The sequence below is a fragment of the Terrapene carolina genome, unplaced genomic scaffold (assembly GCF_002925995.2).
Source record: "Terrapene carolina triunguis isolate 2854851 unplaced genomic scaffold, T_m_triunguis-2.0 Scaffold22, whole genome shotgun sequence".
NCBI lineage: Eukaryota > Metazoa > Chordata > Testudines > Emydidae > Terrapene > Terrapene triunguis.
The window spans coordinates 23,594,383-23,612,167 of NW_020664373.1; the positions used below are offsets into that span (position 1 = coordinate 23,594,383).

General features: G+C 41.7%; 1 protein-coding gene across 1 annotated transcript in view; it reads right to left on the reverse strand.

Moving 5' to 3' along the window:
- LOC112104196 (cilia- and flagella-associated protein 47) overlaps positions 1 to 17,785 on the reverse strand; it is a 698,279-nt gene that overhangs the window by 420,572 nt on the left and 259,922 nt on the right. The window contains exons 41-42 of the mRNA XM_029910741.1: positions 7,482 to 7,564; positions 3,834 to 3,979 (exon numbers count right to left, since the gene is read on the reverse strand). Coding sequence (XP_029766601.1) covers positions 3,834 to 3,979; positions 7,482 to 7,564 — 229 coding nt within the window. The remainder of the gene's footprint in view (positions 1 to 3,833; positions 3,980 to 7,481; positions 7,565 to 17,785) is intronic.

Below are 17,785 nucleotides of genomic sequence, written 5' to 3' on the forward strand. Positions count from 1 at the left end.
GTTTCTGGTAGCTAGAGAGCTTCAAAAGCCTCAAGCAAAAGCCTCCCAGGAAAACTTTTCCTGCGGGTTTTATTCTTCTCCTTACTTTGTTTACCACTCTTCTTAGTGGTTACATTCTTATGCATGAAGAAAACATGCCGTGTACAATTACATAAAATAGCAAACCCATCTCTTGTGCACGTGAACACCAGCTGCAAGGGTGATGTCAGGTTGCCAATAAGTTTCCCAAATACAGACACTGGGACAAGGTCACTCCTGCCTCGTTGCCAAGGGAACAGTTTGCCGTTCTCGTGGGCAGACGATTCGGGAGCAACACATTCCTACACTTTGGGACTGAGAAAAACCTGAACATTGTTGTGATTTTTGATGTAAAGTGACCATCTATTTCATAGTTCAGCCTGCCTGGGTGGCAAGACAGACTGCAATGCCCAAGGGGACTGTCTGTGACTCCACGGTAAGACTGCTATAGTGATTTAGGAGTTCACACCTGTTACTGGGTTGGTGAAATATAGTTACAGAACATACAACCAGTTTAGAGTTCCTGCCCTGCTTTTGACAGTCTGCCCTGAGGTTGGCACTCTGGGTCATGAGCCACTCCAGACAGTGTGACGGGGTAACAGTACATGTTCAACATAGAGTTTCAGGACAGTTAAGCTTCCATCTACTACCCCACCAATGTCTCACACACTTAATGTAAAGGAATGCCCCCTACAGGGGAGGAGACTAATTTAGTTTCCATGGTCATTCAAAATTTGACTTATCTGGTAAGGCTGCCAAGCAGTGTCAATAGTACTGATTGTTAATGTTTTAAATAATAAGTAGGGCTATTGATTAATCGCAGTTTATTCATCCAATTAATTAATCACGATTAATCGCAGTTTTAATCACATTGTTAAACAATAGATTACCAATTGAAATTTATTAACTATTTTTGGATGTTTTTCTACATTTTCAAATATATTGATTTAAATTACAACACAGAATACAAAGTGTACAGTGCTCACTTTATATTATTATTTTATTACAAATACTTGCACAGTAAAAATTATGAGTATTTTTCAATTCACCTCATACAAGTATTGTAGTCCAATCTCTTTATCATGAAAGTGGAACTTACAAATGTAGATTTTTTTTTGTTACATAACTGCACTCAAAAACAAAACAATGTAAAACTTTAGAGCCTACAAGTCCACTCAGTCCTACTTCTTATTCAGCCAATTGCTAAGACAAATAAGTTTGTTTATATTTACGGGAGATAATGCTGCCAGCTTCTTATTTACAACGTCAACTGAAAGTGAGAACAGGCATTCGCACGGCACTTTTGTAGCCAGCATTGCAAGGTATTTACGTGCCAAACATTTGTATGCCCCTTCATGCTTTGGCTACCATTCGAGAGGACATGCTTCCATGCTGATGACGCTCTTTAAAAAAATAATGCGTTAATTAAATTGTGACTGAACTCTATGGGGGAGAATAGTATGTCTCCTTCTCTGTTTTACCCACATTCTGCCATATATTTCATATTATAGCAGTCTCAGATGATGACCCAGCACATGTTTATTTTAAGAACACTTTCACCGTAGATTTGACAAAACGCAAAGAAGGTACCAATGTGAGATTTCTAAAGATTGCTACAGCACTCGACCCAAAGTTTAAGAATCTGAAGTGCCTTCCAAAATCTGAGAGGGACGAGGTTTGGAGCATGCTTTCAGAAGTCTTTAAAAAGCAACACTCAGATGCGGAAACTACAGAACCCGGACTATTAAAAAAGAAAATCAACCTTCTGTTGGGTGACTATATTTCCCTATGCTGAATATGGGACACATGATAAAATTACTCTTATTCAAGTGAGTTCGACAGCACTCAGAACTATGCAATACAAATATTCAAATTAACATCAAGTTGACTGAGCCCCTGTTAAAAAGAAATACTGTGTAGTTGGATTCTTTTTATTTACCTTCATATCTTTTAGGCTTTAGGGTTCACATGGGGAGAGGCAACACACACACACACACACACACACCCCCGTACACCTCTCCTACACAGAGGGGGTGACTGACCTACCCAACCCTCCCTGCCCAGTGCTCTCTGCCCTCCATGCCTGGATAGAGCCCCAGGACAGACCCCCTCTCTTGGTACCTGGCACTCCATCTTCCTGCCAGGGTTCACACCAGAACGTGCCCAGCAGCAGCCTTTCGGCGCTGTGTGGGAGGGAAGGGATGAGAGCTGCTTCCAGCCACAGGGAAGGAAGGGGGTGGGGAGGGATGACCTGGCTCCTGTCTTTGCAGAGCTCATCTCTTCCCCCCGCCCCACTCCCCTGTGGCTGGAAGCAGCTTGTCCATTCCTGCCCGCACAGTGTAGAAAGGCAGCTAACGCCTCCAGGCTGCTGGTGGCCACCAACATAAGCCAGTCACCTATGGCTACAGCACAGGCAGGAAGGGGTTAAGCCCTAAGAATGCATTGTGCACCAGGGCCCAGGGAACCTGACTGCAGGGCTTCAGCTGCCTGAGATCCTGGCCAGAGAGGGAGGCAAAGCAGGTGCTAAGCCCCTGTCCTGGGGGCCGCTTTGAGCCTGCAGGTTTGAGGCAGGAACAGGAAGGAAATCACTCCCCCCCACCCACTCCAGAGTTTAGCTGAGGGGCAGAGAGGCTCCCCGTGCCAGTGCTGTGTGCGACTTTGGCACATGCAGGGCTTGGCTCCTGGCCAGCAGCCCGGGCTGGAGGGTCTTGGGCTTTCAAGGGGCGCCGGCCCAGCCACAGGCAGCGGGGAAAGGAAGGAGTCTGCCGGCTAGGCTGTTCTCCGCACAACACTGGGAGCAGGACGCACCCTGCCGGGGGGGGAGGGGGATTATGGAAGAGCAGCGGGGCTGGAGAGGGTGAAGGGGCAAAGCAGGGATTGGACAGCGAGAGGGGAAGCACGTAAAGGGCTGATGGGCGGGCAGCAGAGGCGACACATAGCTGGCTGCTGCCCGGCACCTGCCCGCACTCACCAGCCACCGAAGCTCACAGCGTGCAGCAAGTACTGTCTGGAAACTGAACGGGGGGCCGGGGCCCTGCTGGCCGAGAGCCAGCACACAGCAGGGGCTGCGCTGACGGACCAGCAGGGGGAGCGGCTGGCTCTGCATGCTGCAGCTTTGCCCTGCCACTAGCCTTGCACAATCATCCCCATGATCGGCCACTGGACCCCCTACTCACCACTGGTGGGCGGGCGGCTGGCGAGCAGGGATCCGGCCACCAGTACTGATGGGGGTAGACAGAAAATATGGGACAATTTGCCCGTTTTTAAGAAAAAGTTGGGACACCTGCATGAGGGCTTAAATACGGGACTGTCCCTTAAAAACGGGACATCTGGTCACCCTACTTATCATAAATCAAACAGACATCAGCTGGTGATAAACTTTGTGTCGCTACTCATCTAACAAACTTAAACCAGTGACCTACAGATGAAATGAGGTATGTCCTGTCAATGTCCAACTCCCACAGCTTTCCACTCCACTCAGAATTTTTTTCAGTATATTAGCATTTTATTTCTACCATTAACGCCAAAATAAATAGCTAAATATTCAAATCTCAATCCCTAAACTGCAGCCACAAAATATTATGTACACAAGCAAACATATATTCATGAATATAACTTGTAATTATTACCCACAACAGCATATGCACAACTCCCAATTTTGTACACGTTACCCATTTTGCACAAACAAACTGAGGCATGCCCTTGGCAGGCACAGCTTAGGTGCAAAGTTTTACAAATTTTGTCATAACTGTTGTATATATCATTAACAACGTTAAGATATAAGGACATTGACAGAACACACTTTCTATTCTTACCAGGTCATTGACCAGAATGATGGTGCAATAGCGCTTTTCCAGATTAAAAGGAAGAAAGTAAAGATCCAGGTTTGCAGAACTTCTCCCTTCTAAGTACAATGTGCACACTGGACTGAAGAACTCTTGTAGGTGATTGAATCGATTAACTGCCAAAACATGATTTAAGGGTTGGTTATACACAGTAACAAAGCTGGGAAAGGCTAAAGTAGCTGTTCCAATATAAAAACATAGCCAGCTATAATAGCATACCCTAGGAACTAGTATTTAAGGCGCTCTCAAATCACAAAAACAGTAAAACTGCATGCTATACAAAAGTTACATAAACAAATTATGCTAATTCATTCCTTTCATACTTGCCAAGCCTATGCATACACACCTTTTTAGCTGCACAGCTCAGAAAGAGCAAGACTATGTTGGATAAACTACCACTCTATATTCACAAAAAATAAAATCTTCCGAGATATACAGTAGATATGTAAATTACTCCTGCAAGAGGCAAGGGTACTGCTTTATACTCTTTTAAACTAATATGATTGCTCCCTTAACGAGACTAGCTGCATGACAATATGAAACTGGGAAATCCTCAGGCATGCACAGAAATTAAAATGTGCATGTTTGCTTTTGATGGACAGCATTTTAAGTACGTTGAAGACTATGATTACAACATATTACACATTACATTGTGTATTGTAATTGTTGCATTTTCAAAAATAACACAATTGATTAGATGGTCTTTCAAAACTTAACACAAATGAAGCTTTTTCCCCAGCTAGCAATGATTTCATTAATCAGGTCTATAACACTCAATTCATGCTCCATTCTGATTGTTTTCCTTATTCCTGTTTCATAATGGCAATATTTATAGTATATTCAGTGCTCTTCAGGTGGTTCAAGTGTTTTAAAAGATTACCTGAAAAGAATTTTTAAAAATTCAGGCTAGGATGTCAACAAGACTGCTTTGGATATCTGTCATATTTCAGACTTGGTGACATATCAGCTCAATAACTACAAAAGACTCAACTTAATCATCTCCTCCATGAGACATTCCCTTATATGTTGGATGTGAGGGGTGAATCGGACACAGCCAAGTACCCTTAAAGTCTCTGTAGCCCAGAAAATTTAAACATTTAACATGCTGATCTGATGCACACATTCTGGACATAAAGAATGTGTAAAGTCCAATTTTCATTCAAGCTTAGCCACCTCAACCCTCCAGGGCGATGAACTGATTAGAGGCCAGATGTGAAAATGGAGCCAAAACAAATGGGTCAGAGATAGCACTGATACACATGGTGACAGCTCATTTAGGAACAAATCAGTATTGAAAGCTGACCTCCAGAAAAAAGTGGCTGATGCAAGAAACCAAAATCAAACAGAAACCACACACACATCACTTTTTTCCTATAACAACAATGCAAATAAAACAAACTCACTATCCTAAAATACAGGGCCGTCCTTAGGATGTATGGGGCCCTACGCAGTATTATTAAACTGGTATCCCTATGCCTGATGGCAGCCCGGGGATGGTGGGGATGGACGAGGAAGCAAAGGATATCGAGACGTCCAGCCTGCCTCACGGTGGTGGAGAGTCACAGTTCCCCGCAGAGACCCCCGTACCCTCTCCCTCACGCAGAATGCGCAGCGCCGACGCACTCAGCTCTGTGAATACGGCCCCTGCCTAAGGACACTGCAGTGCGCGCTGGGTGTGTGGGAGCCAACCTGCTGTCATGGGCAGTGGGTGAAGCTGCTGCTTGGGGTGGCTAGCTCCCCAGCCCACCTCTTCTGCCTGTGGCCCTGCCCATACTCCACCCCTGCTGATTTTAGAGGTATTTTAGAGATGTGATTTTATAATCTTCACCAACTCAGTAATGAAATATTTTTAAAGCAAATTTTAAACTAAGGTCCTGTAGACTAATATGTTCTGAGTAAATATTACAGTAATGCACAACTGTTTGTCAGTAAATTCAGAAACTGACAGTATATACCTGGGGGTTGGCAAATGCCTGTTAAATGACTTCATTACCACTTGAATGGCTCTTTAACAGTTTCAATGTTGTGCTAATAGGTCTGGCAGGCTGGAGGCTTTTTCACTTTTAAGTTTCTAGATCCCCCAGGGAGTAAAAGTCACCAGGCTGCAGCAGCTAGCTGTGGGAGCCTGCGGGAAGGGTCAGAACAAGGATAGGAAGAGCTGGAAGGGTGGACCCTAAGACCCAGTGGTGCACAAATTTTCAGGTGCCCTATGCAGCCGGGTATTCTGGGTATGCCTAAGGACGGCCCTGCTAAAGTAGACCCAACAACCAATGTAGTGCTGCAAATGAAGACCCGGCACTTCCAAAATCCTTTTTTGCACGTATACCAAACACTCCAATAGTTGACAGGGCACTTGTACAGTTCTAATAGCTACCGCTTTTTAGATGACTCTGAGGTAGCAGTGCACCTTTAAAGGGGAATGCTCAATGATGTGATGGAAGGAACTCTCAAAGATCATACTGAGAGGAAGGTTAGGCTGATTTCCCAGATTCTGATAGCGCCCTCTTCCTGTCGGGATACTGCAAAATTATCCTTGATATAAGTTACTTAACCTTGGGGGCTCATAGAAATATTTCTGAAGAGCAATTACACACATGCACACACAAAACATATTTTGCATCAATTAGCAAATATTTTCAGAAAATTCTGCAGAGGATACACCTAGCTACTCAATACAAGGTCTTTACCCTTTAACCCATGAGTTTTCAATCTGGAGGTCGCAATCAGGTATAAGGAGATTGCAACTACCTCTTCCTTACCATATTGCTAAATGGATAGGGAATCTGAGATGAGAGAGACAATATCAAATCGTAAGGGATAGAAAAATGTTAAGAACCATTGCTGTAATCCCTCCCTTCCAATTATATGAATTGAACACCGTGCTATATTATCAATATACTCAGTATAGCTTTCAAGGACCAAATATAAACATTTCCACATCATGCAGAGAACATTACTATACAGAAGCCATATCCCAAAATGTAGCGTAACATACAATAGATATAAAGACAACCTCGGTATTTCAGAATTATACTGGTACTAGTAGTACTGATATAGCAAGTCTCAGTTTTCCATAGGGCCATATGTAAATGCAATAATATTTTGCTCAAGTATCCAGTAACCTTCAAGGAACTGCCATGCAGATTTTGTGCAACTGAACTTTCTTGAGGGAATCTACCTATGCCAGCACCATAACTCCCAATGAATAAATCTTGACATAACTCTTGAATCAAAACTATTAGGGAATGAAAGTGAAAAATCTATGGACAATCAATCATTTTAAATAATTCTTTCATATCCAACACTGATAAGCTGGAGGGGTCTCAAAGGAGCCCCTTGTTAGAAGAGCCAGTCTTTGAGCCCTGTAAAGGAGAATCTCAGCTTTCTTTCTTTTTTAATAAATTCTTTAGCTGTAAAATGTATTACTAAACTTGCACGGTCTATCTAAATGTAAAATGTCTGCAGACAATAAATCTGTAATACGAGTATCTATTATTGTATATATTTTAACCTTTAAAGATTCTATTCATTCACATTGGTTCCCCATGTACTCCAAAAGTCATTAGTTAAAACAAATTTTGCAGAAAAATGAAAGGCATCCATTTTAGAAATACTTACAGCCATTTGAGTTGTTCTCTTTGTGACACAGTACATCTTCACCTCCCACGTCACTTGTACTATTCAGTACATTACATTCAGAACTAGTGAAAGAGAGAAAAAGCAATATGCTAACTGAGCTGTAATTTATAATATTAAATAAAATGGTCTCTTCACATTTCATACATATAGGAATGCAAATGACAAAATCTGACAAATATAGTTTTAAGAAAGTGATTTTGGCATAATCTACCAGTAGAAGTTACTGAATTTTATTCTGTTCTTAAGTTATTGTTACTTCTATCTCCTAAAACAGTACATTCCTTCTTCAATTCATCTGCATGTTCTTTTTCAAACTAAACAGATAATCAAACTCCACATATAAAAAAGCAGATTACAAGTTCAAAAATTATGATTGCTGGTGATTGGCAAATCAGCCCCGAGAGCGTATGCCCAATAACAATTTTGAGTTAATACGAATAAATTTAGTCCCAGTTCTCCCCCACCCCCCCGCCCAATCTTCATATTAGTACAAACCTATAAGAATTCATTTAATTATAAATTCACCATGGACTTTCTTCCAAGGGGGATTAAATAACATTAATGCAACATTAAGACTGACATTTTGAAACTACAGAAGACAGGACATTCAGGAAAGCTACTTACCTTCCCTACCTCACAGCAGTAATCAGAGGATATTTATTAAAAGAAAGTGAAGGTCTCAAATACTACAGCTATGGAAACCATGTAACTACCAAAGATAGAACATTCCCTGAAAAATTCACTTCCATGCATCTAGGGTGACCAGACAGCAAGTGTGAAAAATCGGGACAGGGGGTGGGGGATTATAAGCCCCTATATAAGACAAAGCCCCAAATATCTGGACTGTCCCTATAAAATCGGGACATCTAGTCACCCTACATGCATCTGCAAGCATACCAACAGAAGCATGACTTGTAACAATGCGGACTACACAATTTGAGATTATGATCTGGATCTTTCATTAATCAAATGAGCTTTTCAGTTGGTTACCAACCAATGTAAGTGCTTCACTAGTCAAATGGAGGTGTATTGACATGAACCGTGTTTTGGGTAATTTTATGTTTGAGGGAGAAGGAAGAAAATTGAAAAATCTTTTAAGGCATTTTACATCAAATTGTTTTTATATTCACTAGAGAACTTTAAAATGTTATTAATGTTGAACACTGCTGAAACCCCTACCCAATCATAACAAATCCTGCTTTTTTGTGTTTTTACTTGAGCACTTGGGTTGAAGACGGTAAAAGTAATAAACCATACCAAATTATACAGTAGATGTATAAGATTTTTTATGTTTACGATCATTGGTAAGGATTTGGTTTTGATAGTTGGCAGGAAGCCTATAACCTGGGCTAGGTACTACTTAGAGTGTTAAATCAAAATGAATAAAAATGAATGAATTTGAGGCCAAATCCTGCCATTCTTGGGCCCCCAAATCTCCCCTGAGTAAAGACTGAAGGATTTGACCTGAAATCAACTTTTTTCCAAATTGACTTTGATTTAACATACAGTACTAAGCAATACCAATCCCAGGTTTTAAGTGACCTGACTTCAGTCAATGGGAGACATGTCTGAATAAGGACTCCAGGAATGACCTATGGGATAAATAATTTCCAGTAGCAAGGCTTGTAGTAATTCACAACTGAAGGATAAAATTGACTCTCCTTTATAACGTCCAGAACTGTAAGAGATGTTGGGATTATATAACTGGAGAGTCTCCTTTAGTTCAATAAGTGGAACTAGAGTTTTAAACTTCAAAGGTTCCTGGTATCACAGACATCTGGGATAGTACTCCGTGCAGTTGAAGAAATTTCAAATGCAATTAATGTGTCATTTGGATTTTTACTTATTTAGGTCTAGATTCTGCACTGGTATCTTCTAGCGCAGTAGTTCTCAAAGCCGGTCCGCCGCTTGTTCAGGGAGAGCCCCTGGTGGGCCCGGCCGGTTTGTTTACCTGCCGCATCTGCAGGTTCGGCCGATTGCGGCTCCCACTGGCCGCGGTTCGCCGCTCCAGGCCAATGGGGGCTGTGGGAAGCGGCGCGGGCCGAGGGATGTGCTGGCCGACCTTCCCGCAGCCCCCATTGGCCTGGAGCGGCAAACCGCGGCCAGTGGGAGCGGCAAACCGCGGCCAGTGGGAGCGGCAATTGGCCGAACCTGTGGACATGGCAGGTAAACAAACCAGCCCGGCCCGCCAGGGGCTTTCCTTGAACAAGTGGCGGACCAGCTTTGAGAACCACTGTTCTAGCATAAAATGTACTACCTGTGCAAAGTTACGTTGATTTCAGTGGGAGTCTGCATATGTGCAGGAGTCTATGCTAGTGGATCCCAATGATTGAGGCCTTAGTTACTTCTCACATTTTAAACTTCAACACACCTGAAATTTTATCTTGTCTCATTTATTCTTGTTAGGCTCCCTCCCTCCACGGTGTCTATTGTTTTTAATGCTTGTTATTTACTTATAGAATTAGACATCACAAGCTGAACTGCATGCGTTTTGTTGTTTTCTCATGGACATTTCTAATCCATGTTGAACAATAACTATATCACAATTCATAGGAAGTATGGAGGTGAAATGTGTTTCTTGCCAATTTTACGTTTCAGGAAGAAAGAGAGGTTACTTATGAGTAACTGTAGTTCTTTTAGTAGATTGTAGGTACAGATTCAAACCCTAGGGTGTGCCTATGCACTCTGCACCAAATATAACCCTCTGTAATGCAGTGCCACCACTCACTATGCATGCTCCTTCAAAAGGAAGGAGCGTTTGGACTCAAGTTCTTATAAGATGTCATACCCCAGAGTCCCCTCAGTTCCTTTCAACCAGCAAAACACCACACATTATTCATCTGAATGAAAACCAACCCAAAACCTGTTTATTGGCAACTTTATGTTCCAGGGAAAAGGAAAAGATACTGAGAACCTTTTCTAAACCCAATACATCATGGATTCAGTCTTGGCCTCATTGATGTCAATGGCATTTTTGTCACTGAATTCAATGGAGCCAGGATTTCACACCCTCGTTTTCACCCTGTCTCTAACATGCTTCGGAATGTACAGATGACAAGTGCTATATAGTATTAATAACCTTTTCTTCTACATCCTCTAGAGCAGTGGTTTTCAAACTCTGGGTCGCAACCTAGTACTGGGTTGCGGAATGGAAGGCACTGGGTCATGGCAGCTCTGGTCAGCACCGCCGACTGGGCGGTTAAAAGTCCCATCGACGGTGCTGCCCGGCTAAGGCAGGCTTGTCCCTACCTGTTCTGACACCGCGTTGTGCCCCAAAAGCAGCCAGCAGCAGGTCTGGCTCCTAGGCAGGGGGGCCATGGGCCTCTTAGGAGCAGGACCTGCTGCTGGCACCCCAATTCCTGCCCCAGCCCTGAGCCCACCCCAACCCAGAGCGCCTTCTTGCACCCCAAACCCCTCATCCCTGGCCCCAGCCCAGAGCCCTGACCCCTCCCGCACCCCAACCCTCTGCTCCAGCCCAGAGCCCCCTCCCACACCCTGAACCCCTAATTCCTGGCCTCACCCTGCATCCTAGCTCTGAGCCCCTCCCACACCCCAAATCTGTTGGTTCGCAGGCATCAACAATTTTCTTCAAGAGGGTCACCAGAAAAAAAGTTTGAAAACCACTGCTCTAGAGAACTTGGAAATTTTACCAATGGGAAACATTATTCAACAATCACAATGAAATCTATTTTTCATCTTTTCCCTGTGCAACATTTATAAAATTGTATTATTAAAGTTAAGCCAAATTAAACATTAGAGGCCATTACATTGGATGCACAAGTAGCTAAAGAGCACATATTCAGCAGTTTATCCTCTTATTTGCTGCACTGGTTGTTATGGAAAGATCAGCATCCAATAATAATGCTTTATGTTTTACACTTCATAGTTAGTCAGTCAACAGGGTGTGATACAGGCAGAATTTGACCATGATATTTAAGTATCAGTTGTATAACACCATTACTGAATGAAGAATTTTTGGTGGCTGCATCACACATGAAAATTGCAATCTGCATGATGTGTAATGTGCTATTCAATCATTTGAATAACTGCTATTTAATCTGACATACTAGTACCTTAGAAATTATCTCTGAATCTCTCACTTGAACATCAACTAGTCAAAAACCATGTTTCCTGTCAATATTAATTAATGTGAATAAAAGACTTGCACTGCTCTACATGCAAATTAGACAAATTCATCAATACAGAATAAATACCATCTTCTAATCTGAAGTATTTGAAGCACAGTCATGCATACTTCAAGATTTTTTTTTACATTTGAACATGCATAGATATGCTCACTATGTCTGGTCTTAAAATCTGTCCCTAAAATTGGTGATGCATAAAATAGAACATACAATGGACTGGCTTTGCACACTTTTTCTCATTCATTATTGATGAACCATCATGACTCATAAGTGGCAGATAAAATGTTTTCATCAATTATTTGTATTAAACAATGAATGCAAAGACAACTCACTGCATATCCTTTCTTTCTCTAGTTACACAATTCTCAGTTTGCAAATTTGAATTTAAAATATATTATACGCACCTGTACTATAAAGTAATGTTGTCGGTTATTAGATTTAGTTATATATATTACATAGGAAATACAGAAATTATTGTTGTAAAATGGACCTAACGTTATACAATTCCACTAACCAAGCCACAAGGGAAATGGGAAGGTTGCAATGCATGTATCACTTAACAATATTAAGATTGACGTTTTGAAACTACAAAAGACAGGACATTCCTTGGGCTGGGTTGTAATTTAGCCGGTTATAACTCCTTACCTAGCTTTTCTCTCAGCTAGCCCCTTATTTTCTCAATTAATCCTCAAGCTAGGAGGATGCAGCAAACAGTTTTCTCCTGCTGGTGTCTGCCCTGCTATGAGGGAGGAGGCAGCATTTATGCTGGTCCCTTTCTCTCAGTTCATCCCCAATTGGTTTGGGAAGAGGAGAGTAATTCCCTGCCCTTTCTTCAATTCTCCTGGCCCCAGCCCTTAAAGATACAGGATCTTCTCCCAAGCGCGCGCGCGCGTGTGTGTGTATATATATATATATATATATATATATATATAAAAACCTTAAAGGGCTAAGCCACATGATAGGATGGGCTGAATATTAGGCACCACAACCCTTAAGAGGGCTGACCATCCCATCACACTGGCCTAATGAATTCTTGCCACTAAAGGAGCTCTTCCAACTACAACATCTGAATTCTCAGGCCTCTTTTACAATAAACCATTATCAGTGGTTCAGGATTAGGTTGTCTAAATATGTCTCCTCTCCATTTATTCTCTGCCATCCTGTCCCACTCTGGCTGTTATCTGACATAACTACTCTGGTACTCTTTATTACAATTGCAGTGTTTTCTTTGTGGGACACATTTCCCTCACAATCTAAGGGCTGGTCCACACTAACCCCCCACTTCGAACTAAGATATGCAACTTCAGCTACGTTATTCACGTAGCTGAAGTCGAACTATCTTAGTTCGAACTTACCGCGGGTCCACACGCGGCAGGCAGGCTCCCCCGTCGACTCCGCGTACTCCTCTCGCGGCGCAGGAGTACCGGCGTCGACGGCGAGCACTTCCGGGATTGATCCAGAATCAATTTATCGCATCTAGACAAGACGCGATAAATCGAACCCAGAAGATCGATTGCTTACCGCCGGACCCGGAGGTAAGTATAGACGTACCCTTAGGGTCACAAAATGAGTCAGCACTCGTGCTAGTTTTTGTTCCCAGTTCTGATTTCTGTCCATTTTTTCCCCACATAAAAACTGTCCATGCAGATAGAGACAATGCTTTCCATGGAAAACTAATTATGTTTTGTTTTTTGCACCAGAATATTTTCCCCTTTAATATACATTGGATATGGATTCCCTTAGCACTCTAGGTTCTGCTTTCTTAGTTTCTTCTTCTGACAACTACCATCTAGAATATTCCAGTTAGGAATCAACTTTATATTTTCCATATAAAATTGTATGTGTGTGATTGTGACTGGGAGCCATAAGCCCCAACACCTTCACCTCCCCCCATTTTCTAATTTAAAAGGATTACTTTAGGTCCCTTACAAGGTACTTGGAAAGTATGACTAGAATAGATCTTATATATGTTTTTGCTTTCTGTACCTGACCTACTGCAAGAGTGTACACAAATGTACTTTACCAATTAACTGAAAAAAGCTGACCTGTGCACTTGTAGTCTGCCATTAAATGGGCAAAAAGATACATTTCCAAATGTTCACACTTTACTAGACAAGCATCTGCAATTCCATATAACCACTAACGTTATACCTGGTTCTACAATGCTCAACATAAGTGTTCTTAACAGTGCAAATTCTATTTATAATAGTGGCACAGGTGACTATAAGGAAATATTCTGCACCTGTTACTCAGCCAAAACATCTGTTGGGAGAATGGTTTTTAATTGGATGGTTGCAACTTTAATAATGTTTAATGGGGCAGGAGCGTTAAACCACTCTCACCCCCCACAAACATACCGGAAAAAAAAAATCCTAGGTATTTACTTGGATCCAGTATATTATTAAATGGCTTCCTTAACAATAATCAATAATCAGGAGATCTGGCAGTTTCTCAATAAGACAATATTAGAGTCACAACTATAAACTATCCCAAGGCAAAGGAAAGATAGAACAGTAAGGGGCCAATATGACTACATAAAGAGTTCTTTAAATGACCTGAAAATGAAAAATGAATCCCACAAAAAGTGGAAATATGGACAGATTCCTAGGGAGATGTACAAAATAACAGCACAAGCATGCAAGAACAAAATCAGAAAGGCTAAGGAACAAAATAAGTTACTCCTAACAAGGTAATAAGAAGAGGTTCTTTAAATAAATAAGGTGCAAGGTAAAAATGAAGGAAAAGATGTAGGTCTTCAACCTAATGAAGAAGGAGAGCTAATCATACAAGGCTGGAAAGGACCTCAAGAAGTCATCAAGTCCAGTTCCATGCACCAAAGCAGAACCAAATAAACCTAGACTAAATATGTCCAGTTTTTTTTTCACATTTCCTCATAGGTCAGGGTTTCTAAACCTTTTATCATTTTTGTTTTTCTCCTCTGGACTCTCTCATTTGTCTAAATCTTTCTTAAAGTGTGGTGCCCAGAACTGGACATAGTATTCCAAATGAGGCCTCACCAGTGCCTAGTACACAAGGACAATCACCTCCCATGTCTTACATACAACACTCCTTTTAATATACACCATAATGATATTAGCCTTTTTTGCAAATGCATCACACTGTTGACTCATATTCAGTTTGTGATCCACTATAACCTCCAGATACTTCTCAGCAGTACTACCATCTAGCGAGTTATTCCCCATCTTGGAGGTGTGCATTTGATTTTTTCCTTCCTTAGTGAAGTACTTTGCACTTGTCTTTATTGAATTTTATCTTCTTGATTTCAGACCAAGTCTCTAATTTGTCAAGGTCATTTTGAATTCTAATCCTGTCCTCCAAAGTGTGTTCTTAATAATGATGTCATCTGTAAATTTTGTAAGCATGCTCTCCACTCCATTATCCAAGTCATTAATGAAAATATTGCATAGTACCAGATCCAGGACTAACCCCTGAGCAAATCCCCCTAAATACATACTCAGTTTGACAGCGGACCATTGATAACTACTCTTTTAGTATGGTCTTTCAACTAGTTGTGCACCCACCTTATGGTAATTTCATCTAGGCCACATTTCTCCAGTTTGCTTATGAGAACATTATGTAGAACTGTGTCAAAAGCCTTACTAAAAACCAACATATATCACATCTATTGCATCCCCCCATCCACTAGGCAAGTAACTCTGTCAAAGAAGGAAATTAAGTTGGTTTGACATTTGTTCTTGACAAATCCATGCTGGCTATTCCTTATAGCCCTGCTATATATACTCCAGGTGCTTACGAACTGATTGTTTAATCATTTGTTCCAATATCCTTCCAGGTATCAAAGTTAGACTGACTGGTCTATAATCCCCAGGGTCCTTTGTTTTCCTTTTTAAAGATAGGTACTATGCTTGCCCTTCTCCAGTTCTCTGGGACATCACCCAGAGTTCTTGAAGATAATCGCTAATGGTTCTGAGATTGCTTAAGCTAGTTCCTTAAGTATCATAGGGTGAATTTCATCAGGCCCCGCCAACTTGATTACATCTAATTTATCTAAATAGTCTTTAATCTGTTCTTTCCCTATTTTGGCTTGCATTCCTTCCTTGTTGTTAATATTAATTGTATTGAGTATGTGGTCACCATTAACTTTTCTAGTGAAGACTGAAGCAAAATAGGCATTTTTGATGTCATCAGTTATTAGCTCTCCTTCCCTACAAGGTAAAGGACCTACACTTTTCTTCATCTTTCTCTTGCTCCTAAAGTATTTATAAAACTTCTACTTCTTGTCTTTTAAATCCCTTGCAAGGTACAACTCATTTTGTGGTTTAGCCTTTCTGATTCCACCCCCATATGCTCATGCTATTCTTTTGAACTCCTTAGCAATTTGTCTGTGTTTCCACTTTCTGTAGGATTCCTTTTTAGTTTAAGTTCTATTTTGATCTTAGGTACATGAGAGGAAATTCGGCCCCAGTGAAGTCAGTGCCAAAACTCCCATTGACTTTAATAGAACCAAGATTTCACCCACAGTCATTAATCACAGTTTATTTGGTAAAATCAGTTGTTGTGCACACATTTACATTTTAAAATTTATTGGCATATTTTATAAAGACAAACTTTACAGCAAATTGTATATAATCTTCCTGTAACCCCTGAGAAGCAATTACATTTCTTGTCATCTTATCTGCTTGGTACTACTTTATCCTCTCCTTTTGTTGTTCACAAATACAGTAACTCCTCACTTAACGTCCTCCCGCTTAACGTTGTTTCGAAGTTATGTCGCTGCTCCATTAGGGAACATATTTGTTTAAAGTTGTGCAATGCTCCCTTATAATTTCGATTGGCTGACTTTACAAGGGAGCATTGCACAAGATCCTCTTCTCCGCCTCCTCCCCCTCCCTTCCTCCCAGTGCTTCTCCCGCCACCAAACAGCTGTTTGGTGGCGCTTAGGACTTTCTGGGAGGGAGGGAGGGAGCAAGCGAGCGGGGAAGCTCCTCCCACCCCCGCAGGCAGGGCCACCTGGAACGCAGGGGTTTTAGGGGCTGCAGGGGCCTGGGCTAAGGGGGCCCCAGGACCCAGGCCTACAGCTCCAAAGCCCCTTTCAGAATGCGGCCCTCCGAGCATGGGCCAAAGGACTCAGGAGGAGCAGGGGCAGACGCGCAGCCAGCGGCCAGAAAGAAGCAGTGCTTTCCCCTTCGAAGCCGGCCGCAGAAAAGCATCACATCTTTGATACAGAATGCAGAACTTATGATTTCCTAAACCGTGGCAACTGCAGCAGAATCACTGTAAAGACAATAAGCCGCCTAAATGTTATGTGAGAAAATGACTGTTAAAATGGGGCTATTGAAAGGAAACACTGTGAAAATTAAACCGCACAGAGTCTTTTTTCACTAGTAAGAGCAAATTGCAAATTGTTACTCAATAGGATTTATTCAACTTTCATCAGATACAAATACCACAGATACGCATTGGACTGATTTGATGGGCTACGAAAAGACAAAATTCTTCCTTTTTGAGTATGATGTGACATGGGTGAGCAAAGGAGTTGCCGAAAAGTGATAGGTTCTTGACCCTTCCTGCCTGCAAGATGTGTGCACAGTGCCTTACTGCTGCTCCAAAACAAAGAATTGTACACTCCCACCTACTGCCCACTGTCAACAACATGTGTACGTGTGGGAGGAGGTTAAGGGCCTGACTGTGCACCCATGCTAGCTGACCACATTCCTTTAGGGCCACAGAGAACCAATAGACATGGTAGCTAGTTTCCAAGATCATATCTGAACCTTGTTTTAGTCTGACAGAGGTGTGTTGGCAGGGGGAAGAAAAGAAACATTCTGACTCCACTTTCTCTCTAGTATACCCAAACACCAAACCAGAATTATTTTGCTCTTCATATGCATCACTGTGGTGTACAGTAAAGTTGAAGAGTGACAGGTACCATAGGCATATCTAAATCTATATAGCAGCTACTTTATCAGTAAACTTAGGAAGACAGAAGCAAGGGAATGTATTATTAATCAGAGAGAGAAGGAATCCAAGGGAACAGTTTACTAACGTACTTAGAAACACTGAACCATGTAACGGCAAAGAGCTCAATACAAAATATTCACTAAAATCCCATGTCCTTGCAGGATATAGTCTATGGGTATGTCTACACTACGAAAT